This window comes from Azolla caroliniana, unplaced genomic scaffold, assembly GCF_043228905.1.
Source record: "Azolla caroliniana isolate FFs.n. ecotype wild unplaced genomic scaffold, voAzoCaro1.0.p SCAF_16, whole genome shotgun sequence".
Taxonomy (NCBI): domain Eukaryota; kingdom Viridiplantae; phylum Streptophyta; class Polypodiopsida; order Salviniales; family Salviniaceae; genus Azolla; species Azolla caroliniana.
Window position 1 is genome coordinate 7,984,668 of NW_028230451.1, and position 25,909 is coordinate 8,010,576.

General features: G+C 38.9%; 2 protein-coding genes and 1 pseudogene across 3 annotated transcripts; 2 read left to right on the plus strand and 1 right to left on the minus strand.

Annotated features, from left to right (window-relative positions):
- Window positions 1–707: 707 nt before the first annotated feature.
- Window positions 708–24,035, minus strand: LOC147853905 (eukaryotic initiation factor 4A-9-like). The gene is made up of 5 exons (XM_087332498.1): window positions 24,026–24,035; window positions 5,197–5,284; window positions 2,852–2,955; window positions 2,240–2,670; window positions 708–1,589 (listed from the first exon to the last, which is right to left on the minus strand). The coding sequence occupies exons 2-5, from the start codon at window positions 5,250–5,252 to the stop codon at window positions 954–956; spliced, it is 1,227 nt and encodes a 408-aa protein (XP_087188624.1). The 5' UTR covers window positions 5,253–5,284; window positions 24,026–24,035; the 3' UTR covers window positions 708–953.
- Window positions 19,634–21,501, plus strand: LOC147853906 (uncharacterized). Its single transcript, XM_087332678.1, has 3 exons — window positions 19,634–20,022; window positions 20,598–20,827; window positions 20,982–21,501. Exons 1-3 carry the CDS (start codon window positions 19,686–19,688, stop codon window positions 21,258–21,260), a joined length of 846 nt encoding a protein of 281 aa, XP_087188804.1. The 5' UTR covers window positions 19,634–19,685; the 3' UTR covers window positions 21,261–21,501.
- Window positions 24,035–25,551, plus strand: LOC147853907 (small RNA-binding protein 11, chloroplastic pseudogene; annotated as a pseudogene). Its single transcript, XR_015531203.1, has 2 exons — window positions 24,035–24,071; window positions 24,120–25,551. The product of XR_015531203.1 is annotated as a small RNA-binding protein 11, chloroplastic pseudogene (transcript).
- The last annotated feature ends 358 nt before the right edge of the window (window positions 25,552–25,909 follow it).

The following is a 25,909-nucleotide window of genomic DNA, read 5'->3' on the forward strand; positions in this document are numbered from 1 at the left end:
ATTGGGCTGAAATACAAAAAAGCAAGATCATGTTTCTCAAGAAATTTGCATTGTGAGAGTGCAAAATACAAACCAGATCTTTCAAATATAGATTAAATAGAATTCAGGTGGGGATACCAAATAGTGGATTGGAAGTGTTACATAGGTGCCCATGTTATGAAGCAAAGGATTTTATACAGGATTTCAGGAGATATTGGGAGCCATAGGGTTGTTTTAAGGAGGTGTGATTGGTTTAAGGAGAATCGCCAGTGGCACATAAAAGTATAGCTAGCTAATAAGCTGTATCTTATCCAACCAACAATTGGCAAACGATCATCAAACAGAAAAAGTTATACCCAGTTCAGAGAATCAGAAAAATACACCAACATCATCTAAAAAATAGAAAGAAAAAAGATTTCTTAAGCAATGATGGAAACCAGGCAGCTAAACTGCATGACTTGAAACTGAATCACATCAAGAAGCTTACAGAACTCGACCAGCCTCATCATTTTCAAGAGCTGTAATTAAAAGTTTTCTTACTTCTTCAACCATTGATGTTTATAGTCATACATATGAATAATCATCTATGGAAATTATGTTCAGGAAACTCATAGAGCATAGTTGATGGAAACAAGAGAGATACATAATATTCAAATCACATAATCCATATCCAAATCACATTATCCATATAAAACACCCCAATGACTGAATAACAGAGTTAGGAAAGCTTAATGGAAGGTAGAATCTATATAAATAAAGTTGAAACTACAAATGCGAAATATTGAGAGAGATCGCCAAGTCCGCAAAAAACTCGCTCAAGTCTCAAAAAGAAAAATAAGTACTAAAACTACCTCACCAAAAATCCCAAATTGGAAAATCCAATCAAAGACATTTTATGGAAAATATGAAGTTTAAAGGCACCCTTGCATTCTCATTCATAGACGGATAGATAAACAAAGCTGGTTGGATTTCCCTCAGATAAGATCGGCAACATTGCTCGGAAGCTCTTCAATGACAACATTATAGAACCTCTGAATGTCTTGCAACGTCCTCTCATCTTCTTTGGTCACAAAGTTGATTGCCACACCTTTCCTACCAAACCTTCCACCGCGACCAATGCGATGCAAGTAATTCTCAGGTTGAGTGGGCAAATCATAGTTAATAACAAGAGACACTTGTTGGACATCAATTCCACGTGCCAAAAGATCAGTGGTAATCAAGACCCGTGAAGATCCAGATCGGAATTCTCTCATGATGATATCTCTAGTGTTTTGATCCATGTCACCATGTGTGGCTGAAACTGTATGGTCTTTTGCCCTCATCTTGTCAGTGAGCCAATCCACTTTTCTTCTTGTGTTCACAAAAATGACACTTTGTGTGATCGCAAGCGTCTCATATAAATCACAAAGAGTGTCAAGCTTCCATTCTTCCTTATCCACATCCACATAGAATTGCTTGATACCTTCTAAGGTCAACTCATCACGCTTCACGAGAATCCTCACTGGCTTGTTCATGAATTTCCTTGTGATTTCAAGTGCCTCGGGAGGCATTGTTGCAGAGAACACTCCCACTTGCAAATTCTGGGGAAGTAGCTGAAAAATATCATAGATCTGTTGCAAAAATGTAATAATGGAATCAGAACAAATCAGAGACTAAACTGAATAGGCATAGATACCAAAGCACAGCAAAAAAGCATCACCTTAACATAGATTCATAGCATACAAAACCATTATAACATAGATAGCAAAAACAATACCATAACACAGAAGTAGAAACAGCATATGGTCATAGACTATAGTATAGATAGAATTGATCATATCATCACATTGATAGTAGATATAATAAATAACATCACCACTACATTCACAGAGAGTATAGATAATAAAATCATCACATAGATAAAATAGATTTCATAGCTACAAATGTATACCATACCATAAATAGCACTGATAAAATTATAGTAAAGTATACCATAAATATAGTGACAATAAATATTTATCCCATACAATAAATTACAATAGCATAGATACCAAAGTCACATTATATAGGTACAAATAGCATAACAAAATAGATAGCATTGATAACAATTTATCATATATGACATTGAACCCGTGTCATAACATAGATAGAATCACAAGATCAATAATATAGGAATAGACAACAGCATTACAACATTGAGAATAACATCATACCATAGATGAGCTCGTAACATAGGTAGCATAAGAAGCTGATTCTACTTTCATTTTATTCCGAATTTTACCTGATCCTTGAACCCACGAGAAAGCATCTCATCAGCTTCATCAAGAACAAACATCTTGATGTAATCGGGACGAAGAGAACCACGACGAAGCATATCATAAACACGTCCAGGAGTTCCCACGACCACATGGACACCACTTTGAAGGATCCGGATATCCTCTCGTACACTTGTACCCCCAACACAAGCATGCACTTTAACTTGCAAATAATCACCAAGAGCCCTCATCACCTTCTCTATCTGTTGTGCTAACTCTCTTGTCGGTGCCAATACAAGTGCCTGGCAGTCGAACAAGTTGTAATCAAGACGTTGCAAGATTCCTGAACAAAATGTTGCAGTTTTTCCTGTTCCGGATTGAGCTTGTTGAATGACATCTAACCCCTTGGCAAAAGGAACGATCCCCTTTTGTTGAATGGCTGAGGGCTTTTCAAAACCTAAAACAAAAATTGCATTCTTTGTTACCCATTTCTAAGGCAATCATGTTTTGATTTTAAATCCTATGATTAAAATCAGGTGTATGGAGAAAAATCACTAATAAGAAACACTTCAAGTGTCTAATCACTACTGCTCTATGTTGTTCAAAAATAGAGAGTCTGAATGAAATAGGAGTCTTACCATAAGCATAAATTCCTCTCAGAAGGTTTTCGTGTAGACCCATTCCATCGAAACTCTCGTAAGCCTCATCCCAAGTTGAGATTACCTCATCACCACCTTCGAGACTGATCGAAGGACAAAAGGTACATATTAGAAACAGCTCAAAGACGTGCATGTCAGATTATATTGATTTATTGTGTGAATAGTTAGAATGGATTTTAATGCATTTATCAATGATTACTTCCACAATTAAATCCTAAACCTAAACACTCTTTAGCAAACATAAAAGTTCAAACCTGCACTGCAACTTACTGATGGAAGCAAACCACAAATCAAAACATAATTCAGCTAAGTTTCCACCATTTGAGAAACCTTACATAAACCAAACAATATGTCTTTTAAGATTTTAATCTGGCTAAGACTTCATTTCAAATCCAGGAAGATAGATTGCTCCTGAACAAGGAATCCACCATCCTGTTCGCCCCAAAAACTGGGAGCCCTTCTGGCATTTCTTTATCAACAGTTAACAGAAGAGTATACAATATTATAGATCGAAAACCCTAAAAAAGATAGGTTAACCTGTAGGACGTCAGAAGTACTCTCCACTTAGAATAATAGAAAACTCTAAATAGATATTCATGCACACTAAAGCCGAATTTGAATAAGAAATATATTTCTCCTGATGCCAAGAGTCATCTCTACAAATAAACCAATGGCCCACTTAGTTATTCCCTCACTCATAGGCCCTAGCCTAAAGTGACTTTATTTCGTCAGGAACATCTTGCGATTGAATGCACATACCTCGACGCACATAACCCAATGCAAATAGGACCTGACCATATGCATATAGATCAGAAGGCAGTTATTGCCTCCTCCAGTCCAGGGCCATTGTGTACTCAGTGATTTCACATTGTCCATGCAATGTCATCTTGCCAAATTTCAGGAATTGTGAAGGATCAAACCAAACATTGAAATAGATATAAATATAACAGAAATAACAATCTCAGAGGGACACACCCTTCTTGACCAAAAGCAAGAAGCCCCAATTAGATGCGTAGAGTACATGCTAACAGGCGATGTTGAATACTAGTCTGTAACCCACACTATTTAAGTCAATGCATGATCTGTTATCAAGCATACAGCTGCTTTGGTAAATCCATGATTTGTTATCAAGCACACGGCCACTTCTGTTATCTCTAGTATGTGCCATATGCTATGTTCAAGATTTGAAAAATAACACTGAGCAATAGGATAGACAAACCACATGTATTTGTGGTGTAACATGCTATTTTTATCAAATAAGTCAATGAAGTCTTTTTAGCAGATACTATGTAACACCTATACCAATTAATCTTTATAGAATTGATTCTGTGGAGGAAAACCAAATAGATGACCCCCCCTCCACGAAGATCTGAACTAGGCTTTACATGTGAAAAAAGAAGTGCAAAAGTTAGCTCCGTCTGTTCAAGCGTGGTTATCTGTAATATGAACATGAAATCATATCTTTCATTCATGGATTTAAAAATATTTAAATTAAGAAAAAAACCGACAAAAACACAAGAGTACCCATCTAGGACTAGTCCAATATCGCATGAAACCAAAGAATATGCAAATTGTTACATAATAACATCACAGCTACGAAGGTTATAACAAGATCAAATACAAATGGCTTAAAGTTTGAATCCCATTTTGAGTTTTAAATGAATGAAGCCTAATGCTGCCTAAAATGCTACCGAAAGTGAAATTAAAAAAGAAAAGACCATACCTACATATTTACTTACTGTGTTAAAAGTGTAAGAGGTCCCTGCTCCTTGTGGGAACTTACCCTGTGACCTTCAATACATATTTAAAACAGACGTGCGACTGGAGATTGAGATCTTCAACAGAAGAAATAGCTATGATGCATTGGATCTCCGCTTACTGGGAGAAAATTACTTGCAAATTACAATAAAAACATCATGGCAAGAAAGATCATATGGAAATTGTGATTCTACATAATCGAGCTCAAAAAACTAAAAGAAGACAGATTTGAGGTTGAAATGAAGATGGCAACATCAGTCCGAAATCTGCAGTTAGGGTTAAGGTTACAAAAAATACAGCACAAAGGAGAATATCAGTTTTTGGAAGGGTCTGAACCTACCGAAAGTCCTCGGTTTCTCTGAGTTTGTCTTTTAAGGTTGGGGATACAGAAATAAACATTAAGACATATAGCAAAACATCAGATCTGGAAAGTATGAGGAATTCTGCGGGTGTGTGTGTGTGTGTGTGTGTGCGTGTATGTGTGTGAGCTACGAAAATCAACCAGCAGAACGCAAAAAGAAAAGGAGCAGAGAGAGAGAGAGAGAGAAAGAGAGATATTTACTGACATTTGGTCCATCTTGGCATCGTAAGCTTGGGGGTCGTATCCTTCAGTTCCTGCCATGATTTCTGCTTCTTCTTCTTCTTCTTCTTCAGCTTCTTCCTTCCTGAGAGACACAGACACAGACAGAGACAGAGGGGGGGGGGAATATATGTGAAGAGGCAGAATGAATGGTAGAGAAAAGAGAGAAAGAGAGAGGGGATCTGAGTTGGCAGGCACAGAGAGACAGAGAGACAGACAGAGAGACAGAGAGATAGGGAATGGTAGAAAGAAAGAAAGAAAGAAGGAATGTAGAGATAAAAGACAAAGACAGAGAGAGGAGATAAGCAAGCTTAGGGTTTCGCTCTCTGCGCTTTTGCGTTTTGCGTTTTGAGTTCAATGAAGTGTCTATTCTCTTGAATTTGGGTTAGGAGTGTCTAATGACACTCTCCTAATACTCCCTCTCTCTCTTCTTCTTTCTTCAGCATTTTATCGTAATTAGCTTACCCTAATGTCTTGGGTTCGAAACCTCAATTTTCTTACCTCTCTGTAATGTTACTCCATACATATCATCCTCTTAATCTATCGGGTGCCCATTGTGGAATGTAGGGGGTTGAACCCATGACCTCCTAGTCTCCATTGGGCACCCTTACCAACTGAGCTACGTCCATCTGGGCTCTCTTTCTCTCTCATGAGTGAACTGAGCAAGTAAATAGAGTTGAGCGCACACATGCCAGGCGCACTCCATCGGTGGACACTTCCGCATCGTAATTGAATCCACGCTCAACAACCCATGAACCTCACTGTGAACTAACTTTATATAACCCCTTCAATAAGATGGGCTTCCTAGCAACGTTAACGTATTTGTCAACTTGCATAAGCTCTCGATCTGGGATGAGCAAGCCACTCCCCAACCAACTATCTTTGCTTCTATTGTAACATGGTTAGGCACATTGTTTCCTTTTTACCGATGGAGGGAGGGAAGGGAGGTTGGCCACAAGTGGTGATTGTGGACATAGTAAATACATTAGCCAACCACAACTCCCACCTATAATGGAAGCTTTGCATTTGAATGTCATTCATCAACACCATTGTGGAGTGCTAAGGTCTGGAAATAACTCTTGCTCCAATCTTCCCGACCCTTGACAAGTTGACAAAGTATAGTTCGAGACTACTCAAGGGGTACATTTTGTTGGAGATTACTAGAACATGCTACAACAATGTGGGCTACATTTTCTTGGCATAATGATATGGCAATGTTTTGTCACATGTAGATGCCAAGATTTAGAAGCACGCAACCAACTAGTCGTGTGTGGTGTGTGTTAGAGAGAGAGAACGTGTAGTTCATTACTCTCGTCACTTGTGCCCCAACTCCCTACCTCATACCATAGTGAGCATGAGTTAAGTCTCATGTAAGCAATAGTTTGGATGGCAAACAACAAGATTGACTTTGACATGCATTGATGTGTGTTGTTTCCCCATTCGACGAAGAACATGATTTTGTAGTTGAGTGTTGTCATGATATAGCATGGTATGGCTTCAAATGGATCTTGAAGATGTTGAACATGATCTTGCAAGGTATGGCTATATATCAAAATATCATCCAAGAGGACGACAACAAACTCACCAAGTTGATCTCGGAAAATGTCATTCATCACTTGTTGGAATGTGGCTAGAGCATTAGTCAACTTGAAAGGCATGACTAAAAACTCATAATGGCCATAGCACATACGAAAAGCGGTTTTAGGAATATCATCCTTGGGAATGCGAATCTAATGATAACATGTTCGTAAGTCAATTTTCGTAAAATATCGGGCCCCATGCAAACGATAAATCAAATCATCGGCACGAGGTAACATATATGCATTTTTTATTGTCATTTTATTCAAACGGCGATAATTGATACACATTCGCCATGAACCTTCCTTCTTCTTAACTAATAGAACTGGCCCATACTCAAGTATTCCTTAACTTGTTTAGCGATCTCATCCTCTTCTAATCGACTAAGTTGGTAAGGTGGAATGCTCACAGGAGCAACACCGGGGATGAGTTCGATTTGATGGTCCACATTATGTTTTGGTGTTAAAGTAAGCGGCAAGTCGTTAGGAAACACGTCTTGAAAATCGTCTAACATAGAGTCGAGTAATCGTTGTTCATAATGCGGTAATTGTGTGGCGTCAATATTAAAATAATAAAATTGAAGCCTAGGATCAATTACACACAAATAAATTAATGAACTAGAATACTCACTTAAAGATTTAGAAGACACAAGTGAACGAGAAGGAAGTTTGGAACATTGAATAAAATGTTTACAATTATTAAGTTCAAATGTGATTGAGTGATTAACCCAGTCAATGGACAAAGAAGGGTTTTTATTAAAAACCAAGGGTATCCTAAAATGACATATGCGGATTATAGTTTCATAACATGAAAGTCTAGCTTCTCTAAATAGGTATTTATTTGAATTGGCAGTTGACAAACAATGCCACTGATGTATTGAACGCTTCCATTTGCCATGTGAACTTAATAATATGATCACTTGCGTTTATGTGGGATTCCATTTGCTGCACAAAGTGATCATTAAGAAAATTCTGAGAACTACTAGAATCAAACAAGAAATGTGCGTGTGTTCCATTGATATACTCGACCGCTCGGAGTAAATCATTAGGTCCAAGTAAATGTGACAGAAAAGTGCATTCACATGAACTTAAGTGGTTGGTATGAACTTCAACAACATCAAAAGACTCACCTGTGTGACTCGTAGATTTGTCTCAAGGAGGGGTGTTCATTGACTTCCTCTCAAGACGACGACAAGTATCCTTTGTGTGGCCCCGCTTCTTGCAATATGCATAGAAGAGGTTCGGTTTCTTGGAGTCGCAGTCAAGAGTGTCATTGGATTGCTTACGTTTCCCAATGAACTTGACATTCGGAGTTTTGGCAAACTCAGGTTTATTGTGGTCTTTCTTGGAAGTCCTATGGTACCGAAGTACAATGTTGACGGCTTCCTCAAAAGTTGTCGGGTTCTTGTCATGGACAATCCAATGGTAATCCCCATTGGGAATACCATTCAAAAAGCAAGCAACAAACCATTTCTCACCCGTAAGTCCCAATTTTTGGACCTGGGTCCGAGCATGATGCACGTAATCCTCAAGAGAGGTAAATGGCTTACTCGACAACGTGAGCAAGTGTTGTGTTTGTTCAGTTTGAGAAGGTGGCTGCAAAAACTGTTTCTTAAAAACATCAACGAAACCTTGACAAATTGTGGGTAAGTTCTTTGTAGTCCTTAGGCCACGCCACCAAGCAGTAGCTCGCCCACCTAGCTCACAACCGACATAACCAATTTTTACAGCATCGGGCTTGGGGTGGAGCTCAAAGTGAGACTCCCAACAACCAAGCCAAGTGCTAATGGCCTCCTCGGTTCTTTCTTTCTTACCTCCCTTGAATGGCATTACTATGAAAGAAGGTTCACCTTCTTTCTTGGAGTCAATAGTCAATTCTTGGAATTTCTTTTCCAATGCCATATTGGCTTGCCTCATTTCGGCCAATTGATTCAAGGTAGTAGTGAGCAATTGCTCAATAGTGATCTCAGCTTGTGTGCGAGATGTGGATTGGAGTTGAGAGGTCTCGATCAAAGAGATTGCTCCAACAACGTTCAAAACTTATTCCATGATGCAAGTTGTGGGTATGCAATATAAATAAGGAGGTTCAGAAAATACACAAGCAAAATGAATGCTTGAAATTTTGATTGTAAGAACTTTACCAAGAAAGGATCTCACGTCTTTACCCCTCTAGACATATGAGATGTGATTCGAGATCCGATAACTATGGTAACACTATGGTGTTTTAAAAACCATGGGGGAAAACATAGCTAAGATGTCTTTCTCGGATCTCTATCTTGAATAATCATGGTGGCTCCCCAAGGCTCAACCATGGTTCTAACATCAATGTAGTTTCCTAGTTAGCCTTATATTAGAATGTCAACCCAACATGTATTGATATGGTCGAGAAAGTGTATTACGTGAAAAAACAAGTGCACTCGCAAGTAATATTCTGGTCTTGTGAGTAGCAAGCAAATGTTATGAAAAAAAGAGAAAAAGAAGTCATTATCTATAAGAGTCAAGAAGTGACGAAAACAAGGTTCAAAAACCATGCGTTGTCTACTAAACAAAAATACCACCAATAAATGGATTTGTGATGCATGCACCTATCCATCCCAATATGGTGGTTGTAATTTGCACAATTGTGACATAAGCCACAAATTGATACAAGTGGTGGTGGTGTTATGAGTAAAACATCAATAGGGGAACTCATGTGGTTTTACTTGAGTTCTAAGGCTCGATCATATGAGTTAAACCTAAATGAGCCGTTGGAAAAAATCGTTCAAAAAATGGCATGATGCCCACTCAATACGAAAAAATAGTCTACATGGTAGTGTTACATCATAGGTAAACACACATAAATACTTTAAACACGACAAGGAAGGGGAAAATGAGAGTTAATTGTGGGTGGGTAAATGTCAATTACTAGAAAATCATACAAAAGTGAAATGAAAATTTGTGTAATTAGAAAATAATTAAAATAATAATCAATTAGGTGTATGGAACATTAAGCATACCTTAAGGTAAGAAACCCTAGGGTAATTGACAAGCACCTCCTCAAGACCACCACATCCCATAGAATTGGCCAAGTGATAGCTCAATAGAGAGTAGAGTGGCATAGGTAGGCGACATACACCTTGTTAAGACCACAACATCCCATAGAAACAGCCAAGTGATGGCTCAATAAAGGGAAGGGTGTCATACTCAACATCATATGCAAAAGGGTCATGAGGTGAGCGTGTGCAATTAGGGCAAACACGCTCGACCCGATGCACAAGAATAATTATTACTGTAAGAGATGGCTCAAGACAAGGGAGAGTGGGAGATACATCGCAATATGCAAAAGGGCCATGAGTTGAACGTGTGTGATTAGTGCAAACACGCTCGGCCCGATGCACAATAATAATTAAAATCGTAGTACGGTAGAAAGTAGAAAGAAAGAAAATAAAACGTAATACAAATTTGATTCGACCAAGAAGAACACATCATAGAAAAGGAGAGAGAGATCAAGAAAGAAGAATATCGGGTTAAGAATGTTGTTTTGATCCCGTGAAGAACATGACGAGCCTTATTAGATCCTCATCGCTCACATGCAAAAAACATCAAAACAACAAAAAAATTGTTAGTAAATGCTCTGATACGACTGTTAAGAGTACGAAGAGTGACCATGACGGTCTGCTTGGTCAGTTACTGGAAGCGGGACAACGAGTGTGTAGGATCGCGGAAGGAACCGCGTCATGTAGTTTGCATGTAGAACCTATATATTGTTCATCACCATCAGAAAATAGAGGTAAACAGCCCCGTAGACCAATATGACCAACTGCTTCCACTACAGTTCCTGATAGGAGAGGATTTCCTGACGTTCTCAAGTGAACCAAGCTTGATAGTATGTTTTTCATCTTGTTAATTGGAATTGTTGGCATGCCAGTCATACATTGCGCCAGAATATATCCAATTGCACATACAACATTGTGAGCTTCTTCAAACCTTGTCAAAAAGCCTTCTATTATCTCTCGTGTACTTGTATCAACATGTCCAACGAATTGTCTCAACCAACTTACTCTCCCAACATACATTTCTGCAAATTTCTTTGGTGACTGAGCAGCAACAACCAGGAGTCCATTTGATGCCTTAACATGTAAATCAACAATTCCATTTAAGACCATGGCATGTTCCAATAACAATAAAATACGTTGATCTAGGGATGATTTGTCGGACTCTTTGTAACATTTCAAAAGGAAAGTGATCATTGCTTCAACGGTCTTTGATTCGAATAGAAGATCCTGCTCTCCCAGTCTTGGTTGAATAGTCAAGCCAGATTGTTATTTCCAAACGAAGTTCAACAATGAAGTTCTTGTACAACTAAAAACGAAATAAATGTAGACTATTTCCTCCTCCCTCATGATCTGCTTCGGTCCCCACATCGTCATCACTCATCCTCTCATCATACTATTATGCTTCAATCCCTATCGCCACACCATGAACACACATCATAATGAGAAACCTAAAATCTTCTTCATTCAACATCCTGATGAGCCGACCATCTTGGCATCTTGCCAATGCCCACGAAAATCTTGTATTAACAACAAAAAATTATTCTAAAAGTTTTCTCACCTACTCATGATAGTCAACTTCGACCCCCCACCATCTTCACTCATCCTTATCACAGGAAAAATTTCTTCATTCAGTCCACATCAACCATCTCGCCGATTACCACCCAATTCCTATACAAATAACAAACAAAATGAGTCTAGAATATTTCCTCCTCTCCTCATGAACTGCTTCGGCCTCCACACCATCATCACTCACCCTCTCATCGTAGCAATATGCTTCAATATCTACCGTCATTATTACTCATCCTAATGAACAACACAATATCTATATATAGCAATCTCCCAAACGATGTACCTATGACAACAAAATGATATTATAGTAACCTCATCCCACACACCATCTCGAGTCCTCCTTAACCGACTATCTCGCCATTAAGTTTAAAAACAGTTTCTAACGTACTCATAAAAATCTGCTTCAGCTCCCACACCATCATCACTCATCTCATGAAAATATGCTTCAATTCCCACACCCCCATCTCTCATCGTAATGAAAAACAGACAATCAACTACCTCAAACAACGGCTCCTCAAGAAAATATGCTTCTCACTCATTCTTATCTCAAAAGAAAAAAAAAACTTTCTTCATTTAGTCTGCATCAAACATCTCACTGATTACCACCAAGGGCCTGTAAAAACAACAATTAAGTGTAAACAATTTCCACATCTCCTCATGATATGCTTCAGTCGTCGCACCATCATCACTTATCCTCTCTTCATGGAAACATGCTTCAATCCCCACCGCCATCATCAATCATCGTAATGAAAAATAAAACATGCTTCATTCAATCAACATCAACCATCTCTCCATGTCGTTGATTATCAACGAAATCCTCTTCCATTTTGATTCGTGTTGTTTGCTCTAAGGACAATGTTGGTGGCGAGAACAACCAATGAGGTGGTATGTAATTCCACTTGACATTAGCCTCTACATCCAACATGATAGGAATAGATGACCAAACTCTTCGAATTCTCCTTCTTTTTCGATTAGTTGTGTTTCTTGATCCCTTATAACTGTCATAATCACCTTTAACCGTATGTACCAATAAGTCCCAAAAAGACTTAACTTGTTCTACAACATGAGTATTTTCATCATTGTATAGCTTGGAACACCTAGCTTTCCAAAGAACCCATAAACCCAAAGAGAAAACAATTTGCCAAACATAACTCCGCGAGAAGAACTTGATTCCTTGCAAGGAACTTGAAATAGCATCTACTTGAAAACTTCTCACATGTAAAGACAAAGAAGAATGCTGACAATGATAAAAGGTCGTTTGTTGATCCAACATTCCCCAGAAGACTACACCCCACGTGAATATAGCCGAGGTATACTTATGACCTAGAAGCCTAAGAATTCGAAACCAAAACCTTTTAGCGAAAAAACATTCCCAAAATACATGATGCAATGTCTCATATGCAGACCCACACATAACACATGACCGATCACGCACTGATCCCCTCAAAAGTTAACCTACTGGCAATGCATAATGAATCATCAACCATCGAAAATGCAATATCTTATTCATGCATTTAGTTACCCAAAACCGTTTCCAAAACATCCACATATGAGATGATGAGACCTTACCTTCCTCCCAATACTTTTTTCCCGTTGGGACCGACTCAGTCTGATTCAACATAAAGTTTCTACCAAACGCCACCGAATATGAGAAGAATGGAAGGACCTTAGTCGTTGTGTCAGACATGGACAATTTCCAACCATAATCTAATGGGTCCCACTACAGATCGACAAGTGGCCTAGAGTGTAAAACCCAAATTAACAGAGTAGGATCGATCATATTTTTTTTATCTAATCTAGCAATTACTCTCACTGGCAACTACTTTGCATCAGACATGATTGGAGCCACCTCCCCCACTAATATCAATCTACCATTGTCCAAAACATCATAAAAATAAAAATTGTCATTATGATGATATAAACGAGCTCCTATAAGTATATTAATTGTCGAAAACATACCGTACCAACTTTGAAAATGATCAAACTACAAAGTTGGTAGTGTGACCTTATACACCCTGGACAATTGAGAGAACATTATCCTTGCCCCTCTTAAATTAGAAAACATATTCTTTTGGTCGTGTGCTGAAGTTTGTAAAAACTTTATCCAATCCGCAACTGTACGGGCTGGCCCACTTTCCATTGCCGCCCAAGATAACCTCGGTCATAGACCCAAAACACATGCAACTTCGTCAGTAAATAAAGGATTCCATATCAAAGGTTGACGCATAAATTGTTGATAATTTTTCGGTGGCAAGAAAACAAGTGCTTGACGAAAACTTTCCCTTGCCCGAAAAATTCCGCCAAAGAAACATAATGATCCAACATTGGACTTAGGTAATGGAAAATCTGAATTAAAAAACCACCTAAGACTATCATGCCATTGCCCACCTACTAAGGGCTTGACCTTATGTAAGTGCCGAATCCATAGCTTTTTCCATAACTCCTCTCCTGGCAATAAACTCCTAACAACATGTTTAGCAATTAAGGCTTTACTTTGCATAAAAGGATCAATCAAACCTAGACCTCCTTTCTGTTTAGATTGTATAGGAACCAACCAAGCTACCTTTGCTACAGAATTGTCTGCAATAGTGTTCCTCCAAATGAAATTATGTACTAGATGTTGAACTTTAAGCATTATTGACCTAGAAAACAGCCAGGTAGAAGTTATATACCAAATCGAAGAGAAGAGCATTGAGTTAGCTACAACTACACGTCCTGCTAAGGATAACTTCTCCTTGTTCCAATATATTAACTTGTTCCTTAATCTTAACAATATGGGTGCAATCATATCCTCTACATTTAATCCCAAACCCACTCTACAACCTAAATATCGAATGGATTGACCTTGAGGTATCCATGTAAATCCTGAGGTAGGTACATTAAATGGCCAATGTCCCGAAGCGACCCAAAAACCTGATGATTTATCCCAATTTATCAATGCTCTAGATGCATGTGAGAAATCATCCACAACTTTTTGTACCTGTAACAAATTAACTTGTGAGGCAACAACATATAGACCTGTATCATCAACAAACTCACTATTCATGCCAACATTTTCCACGGATAGTGCTAAACCTTTAATATTTACATCTTGAGAATTTAAATGTACAGAAAATGCTTCAGATACTAATAAAAACAGGAAGGGAGCAAGTGGACATCCCTATTGCACGGATCTTGAAATAGAAAACCGCCTACCAATATCCCCTGCAAATAAAAGAGACCTATGTGCGTTACGATATAATGTTGACATTCCTCGTATCCATGTGTTGGGAAAACCCATCCTAAGTAGTGTTCCCTCCATAAAATCCCAGTCCACTCTATCATAAGCTTTTTCGAAATCAAGAAATAACACTGCTAGATCTTGCTTAAGTAATTCAACAAATGCCACCATTTCCTAAAAAAGAATAATATTATAAAAAATACTTTGCTCTTTCATAAAACTGGTTTGGGAGTCATGAATTAGCTCCGAAAGATAAGGTTGTAACCTTCTAGCTATTGTTTTTGCTAATATCTTATAAATAACATTCAGCAAAGTAATTGGTCTCCAATTATGAAGTTCTTCTATCTGTCCATTTGTTTTAGGAATCATATAGATTAACCCCTCATTCCATTCTTGTGGCATATTTCCTTAGTCTAAAATTTGTTGATAAGCTTTGGTAAGGCCATCACCTATCAAATCCCAATATTGTATATACCATTGGACTCCCATCGCATCCAATCTAGGACAAACATCCTTTGCAAGGGCTTTTACTACTTTAAGAATCTCTTGAGAACTTAAAGGTTGCAGAAGACATTCTGAAATTTGTACTAACACCCTCTTATGAATCCTTGACCATATGATGTCCCTTTTAACTAAATCATCCCCAGAAAAGGATCTAGCTTTCAATAAAGTCTCATAATAATTAGAGGCTATTTGACGCATCTGATTAGGATCAGTGGTATAAGAACCATTAGGACATTTTAACCGAGAAATCCTAACAGTCGACTTATGATGATTATGCATTGCTTATGCACTGCAAAGAACACTTTATTGACTTTATCTCCCGATTCTGCCCATGTAGATGATATATTATGATAATTAAAATCAGCGGAAATCTTTTCTAATTCCAATATCTGATTCCCTAGTAGTACCACTCGAGAACTTATATAACTCGAATATGGTCTTTTTTCTTGCTGATGTTGCAAGGACCTCAATCCCCTACGACGTCTTCCTATTTTAGTAAAAGACGCATAAAATATTTGTTTAGACTTATAATGGAAAAATTGTTGAATTTCACCAATAGCCTTCTGAACACTAGCTAGTGCATAATAATAAGAATAGTCATATTTATTCCAAATATTATATACAGTAGGAGCACAATCTTGGCTAAGAAACACATGATTTGGAATTCTAAACCTAGAATTTTTATAATGTTCCTGCAATACTATAACTAAACGAAGTGGTGCATGATCAAAAAAGGAAAATGAAGGTATGATTCCAATGGAACCTCCTTTGTCCCATAAAAACTTATCAGCATAAAATCTATCTAACCTAGATAAATTGGTATGTGACTCTCTTTTATTTGATCTTGAGTAAGCTAACGAATCTTGTATCCTTACAAAAGAAGGCACATGCCACAAGTCCATTAAGTCCAAAGAAAAAATCAAACGTTTCCATTCATATAATTCTGTATCGGATAATGTTTGTGTTGTGCCTCCTAACCTATCACACACATCCTCCAACATATTAAAGTCACCCGCAATTGCCCAATGGTCGATAGCCGGTAACTATGACATTATACTCTTCCATAATATCGCTCTATCTCTTGCATGATTCGCTGCATAGATATTTAACAAACCCCACTTCTTCAAACCTAGTTGAAAAATTACATAATGACCTCTACCACAAGTCAAGATGCCATAATGTAAGAACGAAGCCTACCAAATATCATTTATTCCAATGCAAAGTCCCGCTTTCAAACTATTATCACCAGTCGCAGGCACCCAGAATTGTCTCCACTGGCCTGACAACAAGTTTCCATATTTTTGGATCCTTTGTTCATTTAAATGATGCTCTTGAATAAGAAGAACATCAATCCTACCATCAAAGAGTTCCTTAACTGACGACGGAAGACACTCCTTACTTTACAACAATGTCTACCTCCTAAGCCCCGTACATTCCATGAAATAATATTTAAGCTATCCATCATTCATGGTTTTCCCTCCTACTCTCTTTTCAGCAAGTGCAACATCTCTACCCTTCTGCCCATCCTCCGAAGCTCGTAATTGTCTCTTATTTGACCAAATGTCTTTCCCAATCAACTTATGTGCCCGCATTGGCACATGCTTATCTACTATAGAAACCCTATCGGAAGACGTAGTGGCTGTAGTAAAAGCAATTATATTCCCACAATCCATGTCAACACCTGCAAGGTCTACCTTGCCCACTTCATTTTTTTTACCCTCGTTCACAACTAAGGACCTATCATCTTGTTTTAGTTTATCTAAAAGCATATGTTTATCCTTATTCCATTGATTATTAACCTTAGAAACAGATTCTACAGTTTGTACCTTCAAAAGTATGTCTTGCGAATTTTGTTCCACCTGATCTTCCTTTGTGAAGTTTGGAATGGAAAACCCCACCTCCATTTTACTAATCCTTGCATCTTTTTCCACTTCCTGCAAAGAATGATAAGGATTAGCTTCAAGAAATAACATTGGATTAACCATTGTACTAGACGGTTTAAAAACATGTTTAGCATAAACTATAGACCAACCATCGTTATTAACATCTGGTCGATTAGGTGGTTGGTCTTCAATGTACGGACGTCGCTTCTAACAATCTCGACTTGAATGACCAAACTGACGGCACACAAAACATTGATTAGGCAGTCCTTGATAATATACCTTTTGCACAACTGGTGGGTTTACTTATAAGTAAACCACCAGTTGTGATAAGCCGAACAGCTGGTACCCCTCCCATTCTATCTGTCCCGTGAACCTGTCCATCATGCGTGGCAATGACTTTACCTAACAAAGCCCCAATGCAAGGCAAAACATTCCTCCACTCCTTCCTCAAACCAGGAAATATCGTCGTAAAAACCATACTGGCCTGTTGATATTGCAATATGACATCTACTTTAACATTATGCAACCATTTATGAAAGGATACCCACGCACCTTCCACGCCCCCCTCCTTAATCGTTAATAGCTTGTTGACGGACTCCTCAGTCGCGAATTCCACATGATAACACCCTCGAGACATGAATTGAATGTCGAGAATGTTATCTGCTTCCTCTGAGAAAGCAGCGTACAAAGTATGACGGAGTTCCAATCTATTCATTCGCGAACCCTGTGCCTGCACTACCAAAGAGAAAGCTTCCAACCGATTTACCTCACCCAAAACTATAGCTTTGTCCTCCTCTAACAACACAAGGTCGACTGACTCATCACACAGATGAGGCGAAAGTTGGGGGGGTGCACCAGATTCCCCTGCTCACGTATATGGTCCAACCGCAGAAGAAGAATGGGGCTAGCCCACAGTCAATCTCCTGATCGTGCTAGGATCACCTCTCGCTGTGGTCACGTTGTTCGCACCACACGCGACTCGTTCTTTCTCTGCTTTCTGCATCGTCTCCTCGCTCTCCAATTGATAAAAATCCCTGCTCCTTTTTTAACATTAGTGAACATACCCTCAATGTAAATATTAGTGGCCTACCCTCACCAATGTTATGTGTACATAACACCTCCCAAAACCGGATGCCTAAAACAGGCTCAAGCCTCCCCTTTTATAGCACAAGGGAAGACCATTACATCATGATCGGTGTCAGAGATCCCCCCCTTTGATTTCTTCCCATCAAATCCCCGCATTCTCTCTATGCGTGTGGGGCTCTAAAGTACTCTTTAATTCCTACTACCTAGTACTTGCCAGTCCTATGATATTTACATAATGTTTGTACATATTTCTTGGTTCGTGTGTATCAGTGCACACACTCGTTCGTGCGCACTTGGCCTCGTTTCTCTTTATGGCCGGAATCCTTCACAACACCGAGCTATTGCCACTAACTCCTAGGATAACTACCTAGTAGTTTAGGAGTGTAGACCTCCAACGGCCTACAAGTTCACACCTGGGTTCGGTCCTCCAATTCGCCTCTGGCTTACTTAGCCAATCCAGATCAAGTTGAGCTTGTCCGCTCAACACATTTGTACCTATCGATTGATGAAGCTTGGTACCCATATTCTCAAGCTTCACAAATTATCTTCCTTGGTTCAAGACCCTAATGGTCTTGCTCCCTCTTTCACACATTCTCAAAAATAAATTTCTATGACATCAACAAGCTATACAAGAAATTATAACTCCATAAAAATGCCTTTGTTCACATGGATCGGCGATTCCACGAGTATTAAGTGTTTGCAAAAAAAGCTAAAGGAATACTCACTTCTTGGTTTCCATGCAACTTTTTAGAGTATCCATGTCATACTCTTGCAAGAGGAGATCATCATGCTTCATGTCCTAGTGCAACAACCCTCCGATAGGCTTACAGGAACTCCCAACAAACAACAATTCATCGAATCAAGGAGCATAATCAAACGACCCTTGGTTGATCAACGTAGAAGAAAGAGGACTTTTAGTTGTCTTGATTGATGAAGATGGACAATGGGCAGGAGTGTGTGTGGGAGTTAAGGAGAGCATCTCCTCTCTCCGTTCCTTGAGAGGCGAGGATCACACGGCCAAGCCTTCCATGTCTCCTCTCTTTCTTCTTTCCTAGAGAATACATACTCACATACATACATACATACATACATACATACATACATACATACATACATACACACATACATACATATCTTACGTACATACATACATATCTTACGAACATACATACATATCATACGTACATGCATACATACATACATGTCATACGTACATGCATGCATACATACATACATATATACATACATACATACATACATACATACATTACATACATACATTACATACATACATACACACATATCATACATACATACATACTAATACATACATATCATACATACATACATACTGATACATACATATCATACGTACATACATACATACATACATACATACATACATACATACATACATACATACATACATAATGTTCTGTTTTTGGGGTGTACACGCGCACGAGTGTGTTGCTCTGTTTCAGAGAGATTCTTTGTATTGGGGAGACTGCTTTTTTGGGGTAGAATGTCTCCGAATTTCGTTACTGACGAGGAATCTGAAGCAGAAGAAGCAGAAGCAGAAGCAGAAGCAGAAGCAGAAGCAGATGGAGATGGAGATGGAGATGAAGGGGTTAAAGGGGAAGGTGGCGATGGTCAGTGGGGCGTCCTCTGGCCTGGGCAGACACTTCTGCCTCAGCCTCGCCTCCCACGGATGCCATGTCGTAGCCGCTGCACGCAGAACAAACCTCCTCAGAGACCTCCTGCAACAACTAGAACAACCAAAACTAGAAGAAGAACAAGAAGAAGCAGATAGGCCTTACCATGCCCTGATCGAGCTCGATGTGAGCGTTGCAGAGGAGTCGCTCCTCGATGCGGCAGTCCAAAATGCTTGGGATGCCTTTGGACGGATCGATGTCCTTATCAACAATGCCGGCCTAAGAGGTAGGTAACTACTGTCTCTGCCTGCTGCTTTTCTTCTTCTTCTTCTTCTTCTTCTTCTTCTTTTTTGTGTGTTTTACCACAATTATTATTGCCACTTTTTTTCTCTTCATCATATACATGTATGTATATGTATGATGAAGAGAAAAAAGGTATTACATGTATATATGTACACATACCTGGAATATGATAAGGTTTGGGGGTGTTTTGTGTAACGGATGGATATGTAAGATCAAGAGCTCGGGAAGATTCAAAGTGTCTTCCTAACTTATCCATGACATGGGGTACGGCCCAAAATCTCAATAAGTAATCATATGGGTGTGCGCCTGATTCATACTCCCCAATCATATGGAAGAAGGACATAAGGATATTGGATTGGCCGTAGGTTCAAGAAGAGAGTATGCCGTAGAAATCCTAAAGAAAGATCTTCTGGAACACCATGGTTGCTTGATTCTTATCCCCGTAAACTTTTTAATAGCATACGTGGAACTGAACTTCTCCTTCCCCATCATCAGTGCAAATTAGTATATGAACCTAAGACGCGAAAATGATGATCGTCTCACGTGTGCTTTCCTCAGGTGAGGTGAAGTTGTCGCTTGACTTGGATGGGGATGAATGGAACAAAGTAATGAACACAAATTTGCGAGGGTTGTGGTTAATGAGCAAAGCAGTAGGCAAGCGCATGCGTTCAGCAAACATAGCTGGATCGATCATCAATATATCATCGACATCAAGCCTCGAGCGTGGTCTTTTGGTGGGGAATTCTGCCTATGCTGCTTCCAAGGCAGCCGTGAATCAACTGACAAAGGTGTGTGCATATAGCAATATCTTCCCCTTTTTTATCATATGAAACCAAGACTGTTCTGCGTTTATTTACGAAATGGAATCAAGACTTTGTGTGTTAGCTGAGATTGATAAGGCATTGTCATTTGCAAAAACACACATCTATGTTTATTGTGTAGGTAATGGCAATAGAACTTGGAAAGTTCGGTATCCGTGTCAACGCGATCGCAGCTGGAATATTCCAATCTGAGATTACAGAAGAGCTGTTTGCAAAGGCTTGGATGCATAAGGTTGCACAAAAGCTGGTACCTTTACAAAGGTGGGGGCACGTAAGTCCAGATTTAACATCTTTGGTAGTGTTTCTTGCAAGTGATTCTTCGTCATACATCACAGGTAACATTTTCATAGTTGATGGTGGTTATTCAATCCCCGGTCTACCATTTTGGTCATCTCTTTGATGATCGAGTTAGTATCTCACCTTTCTTTTTCTAAATTGTGAATTCTTTCTGGCACCCCATATCCGACCCGACACATGTTATGGTGCCTCTATAGGCAAAGTTGTAAAAAAAGAAAGTATCAAATATTGTGGCCATCATTTCTAAATCATTCTTGATTTGTCAAATCATTCTAGACATATGTGGAAAAATAAAACTCTTATTTTCAGTCAATGATAAAAGGTTTCTTAAGAGTATTTAAAAAGGGTTTTTCTTTGGGACAACCTCCCCAATATCTGAAATGAAACTGCTATAATTAAGCTCACGGCACATCTCCTTTGGTAGTTATTGTACCAAATGTTTGTTTTTACATTCAGTACACTTAGAAAAAAGAGAGGATACACTTGGTTAATTCTAAATCATTTTTATTATGAAGTGCAAACTCAAGTTTTGATTGTTTGCAGTTTATTATGACATGTTGTGACTTGCATATGAAAGTGGGACACTTTGAAAGAGATTCCAAGTAATTGTTCACAAAGATAACTTGTCATTGAGCATTTATCCAAAATGCGGTAGGTGCTGTTTTTCTAATCCAAAATGATGTTGTGAGTTGTGTGCGACACAAAGTGCATTAGATATTGATTTTGTTAGTTCATAGATTAAAAGTGCAGGAACATACTCTTCCTCAAATCTTGGAAATAATTTGCATGCAAAGAAGAGTAGGAATCCCTTTATAAAGCACGATTTAAAGTTTGTTGTTAGTTTAGGGAATTTAAGGAACATCTGGAGGTTCATAGGGCTTATTGGATGGAAATAGAGCTAAAATGTATGAGAGTTGATTGCCTTAAGCATTTGCCCATGAGTCCTAAAGCTTTGAGACATGCGTGTTGACAAAGAAAAACTCACCAAGGACCTTTTTTGTAGTCATTTCAACCTCATTTGGGATTTGGCACGGAAATTAAAAAATCCATTCTGGCGTAGTACCCATCCAATTTCATTAAGGATTCGTGTGACAACCATAACATATTAATTTGCAAACTTTCCATGATAACAAATATAGTGTATATGTATGTAGCGCGCGCACACACACACATTTTATAGGTTGTTGGAGGTACATTACATGATCAAACCATGAATTTAATGGATTTATGAAATTGGCATCAAGATGCATTCATTTTTACTCAACTCTAACTCTATGGCTTCCATGATAAGACTTTGTGAGTCTACAATCAACAAAGACGTTCTTAGCAAATAGTCATTTTGCCAACATTGTCTTTCCAATGGGTTTGAAGGAGCAATAAAAGGTCAAGCATCCCATACCATCAAACTAATATGCTCAAAAAACTATTGCAATGTGTTTTGATACAAGACACGATGTTTAGTTTTGAACAATCACATCCTCAAGGTCACTTACCTTACATATCTATTATCGCTTAATATGTTTTGGTCCGTTGGTTAGTTAAAGTTGCTTGCTAAAACATACCAATAACGGGAGAAGGAACGCAAATTTAGCCTACTTGTCGGGGAATGCCTCAATGGTTGGTTTATTGGTTGTATGTAATTGATTCTTTTAATAATGCATTGTCACAATGGTCCTCTATTCTAGTCATTTTATTGCCAAAGGGCGGCAACGTTTCACTTGGGAAACAACTTATTTATTCATTAAAGTCAATGTTGTTATGATTATGTTTTAAGGTAGGACCAAGGTATGTTGATTGACAATGGAATTTTTGTGACTTTAGAGAAATAATTTTAATATCTCTTTGTCACTTGAGTTTTCATAAAGAAGAATAAAAGGGTCGTGTTGATAAACAATTGAATCATTGTGTCTTTTGTGAAAGGGCAATCATATCCTTATGTTACCGTTCAAGTGCGAAGATAATTTATAAAGATTGTTCTTAGTATTACGATCCTATGTTTGTAAGCAAATGGAGAAATATAGCTACTTTGCATCACCCCTCAAACTACACATTACACAAATGTCTTATAATGCACACACTCAAAAGAAAACTCATGTGCCGAAGACTCGATTCACAACTTTTAAGGTGCGAGGTAGAATCTTTACCAATGTATTGTTGTGTTGTGTATACTTGGTATTGTGCTATGGTAACGACAACATGTCATGTTGTGCTTTTAGCACATAATGTTTTGTTTGCTTTGAAAATATCTGTATGTATGACAATTGGTCATTCACATCCTAATCGCCAAGTTATTTGATGACCATACTTTATAAAAGCAGGAAGCCATATTTAAACCGAAAAACATATCCCCGTGAGTAGATAATGGAATCGGATATGCTCGAAATTGAAGTGGAGGGCGATGATTCGAACTCTTGAAATGCCACATGCCATGGGAAGTGTTTTGTCACGAGAAGTTGTTGGCTGTCTTCCCATACACGGATCCCTTAGGGATTATTCATTCAAGCAAACACGACATTGACATGCCCTGAAATTCCCGGCATCATGAGTTTTTTTTCGCAAAGAGGGTTTGTTTGTTTGTTTTTTTCCGCAGAAACATGGACGAGAGTGGCGGGAGTCGGACAAGCAAGGGCGAGGTAATACGTCATTTCGTGAGACACCTTCTCGTGGAGCGAGAACCCAAAGAGAGAGAGATTGAGGGTGTAGGGTAAAACCCTAATAAACCCTAGTCTACATATATGTAAGTTATTATATAAAACCCTAATAAAACCCTAATCTACATAAAACCCTAGTCTACATATACATATACATACATATATACACACACAGACACAGATACTATATAGGGTCTCTGTTTTCTGCAGGAAAGACAGAGACAGAGACAGAGAGACGCGCAGAGAGAAGGTGAGATCGACAGGTAAAACACACACACACACACACACACACAGAGACAGACAAACAGAAGAGAAAGAGAGACTCAGCGATGGCTCAGGCTTGGGGTCGACTGCTGCTGAGCAGGAGCAGAGGGCAGGTCTGTAGGTCCCACCGGAACACCATCGCCATCGTCGCCACTGTCGCCCAAATCGATCCCAACCTCATGCCCTCTCGCATGACGGCTTCCCGCTTCTTCACGGAAGGCGCGAAGCTGTTCGTGGGCGGGATCTCTTTCAACACCACCGAGGATCGCCTGCGGGATGCCTTTGCCGCCCATGGCGATGTCATGGATGCCAAGATCATCATGGATCGAGAGACAGGCAGGTCTCGGGGCTTCGGATTCATCACCTACTACAAGGAAGAAGATGCAGACACTGCACTCTCCAAGCTCAATGGACATAACCTTGATGGGAGGACGATTCGGGTGGACAAGGCGGCCAGTCGCCCGCCACGGACCATGGGAGGAGATGGTGGTGGATATGGCGGCGGCGGCGGAGGAGGAGGCTATGGTGGTGGTGGCTTCTCAGGATTCAGTAATGACCCCGAGCCTGCTGCAGACGAAGACTGGGGTTCTTTACCATCACTTACAGTTGATCTCCCTGACAGTAAGTAAGCCCCTGACTGATTGATTTCTCCATGTTCTGTAGCATTCCATCATCATCATCATCATCATCATCATCATTCACCTGTCATCCATCCGCCATCATTTGACATACATCGCACCCCATGTGATATCCATCTTCACAGACATAAATAGTTGAATCTTTCTTGTCATTGTCATTGTCATTGCCATGCCATCGATCGATCGGAAAAAAATGTACAACTTTTGTCATCTCTGCATGATACCATCTAATCCCAATCTATAGCTGAAAAAGATTTTCATCTGCAAATCATCAATCATTCCGACATATAGCTGATCTTCATCACCACCACCATATGATGCCATCTGTCGTAGCCTACAGCTGGAGATTTCCTCTCTCTATCGTCGTCCACTATCTTGTGCCATCATTCTGTTTGCCATACATACCATATCCTCATCCGTCAATCGTCAATGTCATCCTGCATTTTTATTATTGTGTCTGTCATCATCTCTACATATTTAGGACGTCATTGTTCCATTGTTTTGGCATATGCTTGCTTGCATCATGGCTTGGTGAAGGTATAATTCTAGAGATTTCCTCCAAACCCTAGGGATTTCTTCCGATTTTTGTTACATAGAGATCATAGGATAGAGGTGACCTCAGGGTGCTCATCAACACATGCACTTCTCTCTTAGGTTTTTGCCCCCCCTTGTATGTTTCTAGTTTCGGCGATGTCTGCCTGTTAGGTTGCTTTTGCCTTCTCTATTACCTAGAAAAACAAAACAGTGTGATGGACACATGGCTCCAATATGTAAAGGCTGGAGAATCAATGTAATTCTGGTGTGTTTCTCAAAGAATCAATACAATTCCTGTGTTTCTCTCTTGAAGTGGCACTTTTGTTTATCTTGATTCAATACAATTCCTGTGTTTCTCTACTAAAGTGGCACTGTTGTTGATCTTTACACTATATACTTATGCTATACGTCATCTCATCTTATGGTAATTCTGTCTAATCCATTTCACTGTGCTATAATATTCTCTGAAAACTAATGTTGGAGTATTGAAAAAACCATTGTGCATTCATCTCATTTGATTCCTTTTTAATATATATATATATATATATATATATATATTCCAATTCAGACTTAATTTGGAACATGAGAAATGATTTGTATTTATTGTATACATGTGGCATGATGGTAATTTTTCAAAATGGAGTCTACTCTTCATTAGAAATTGG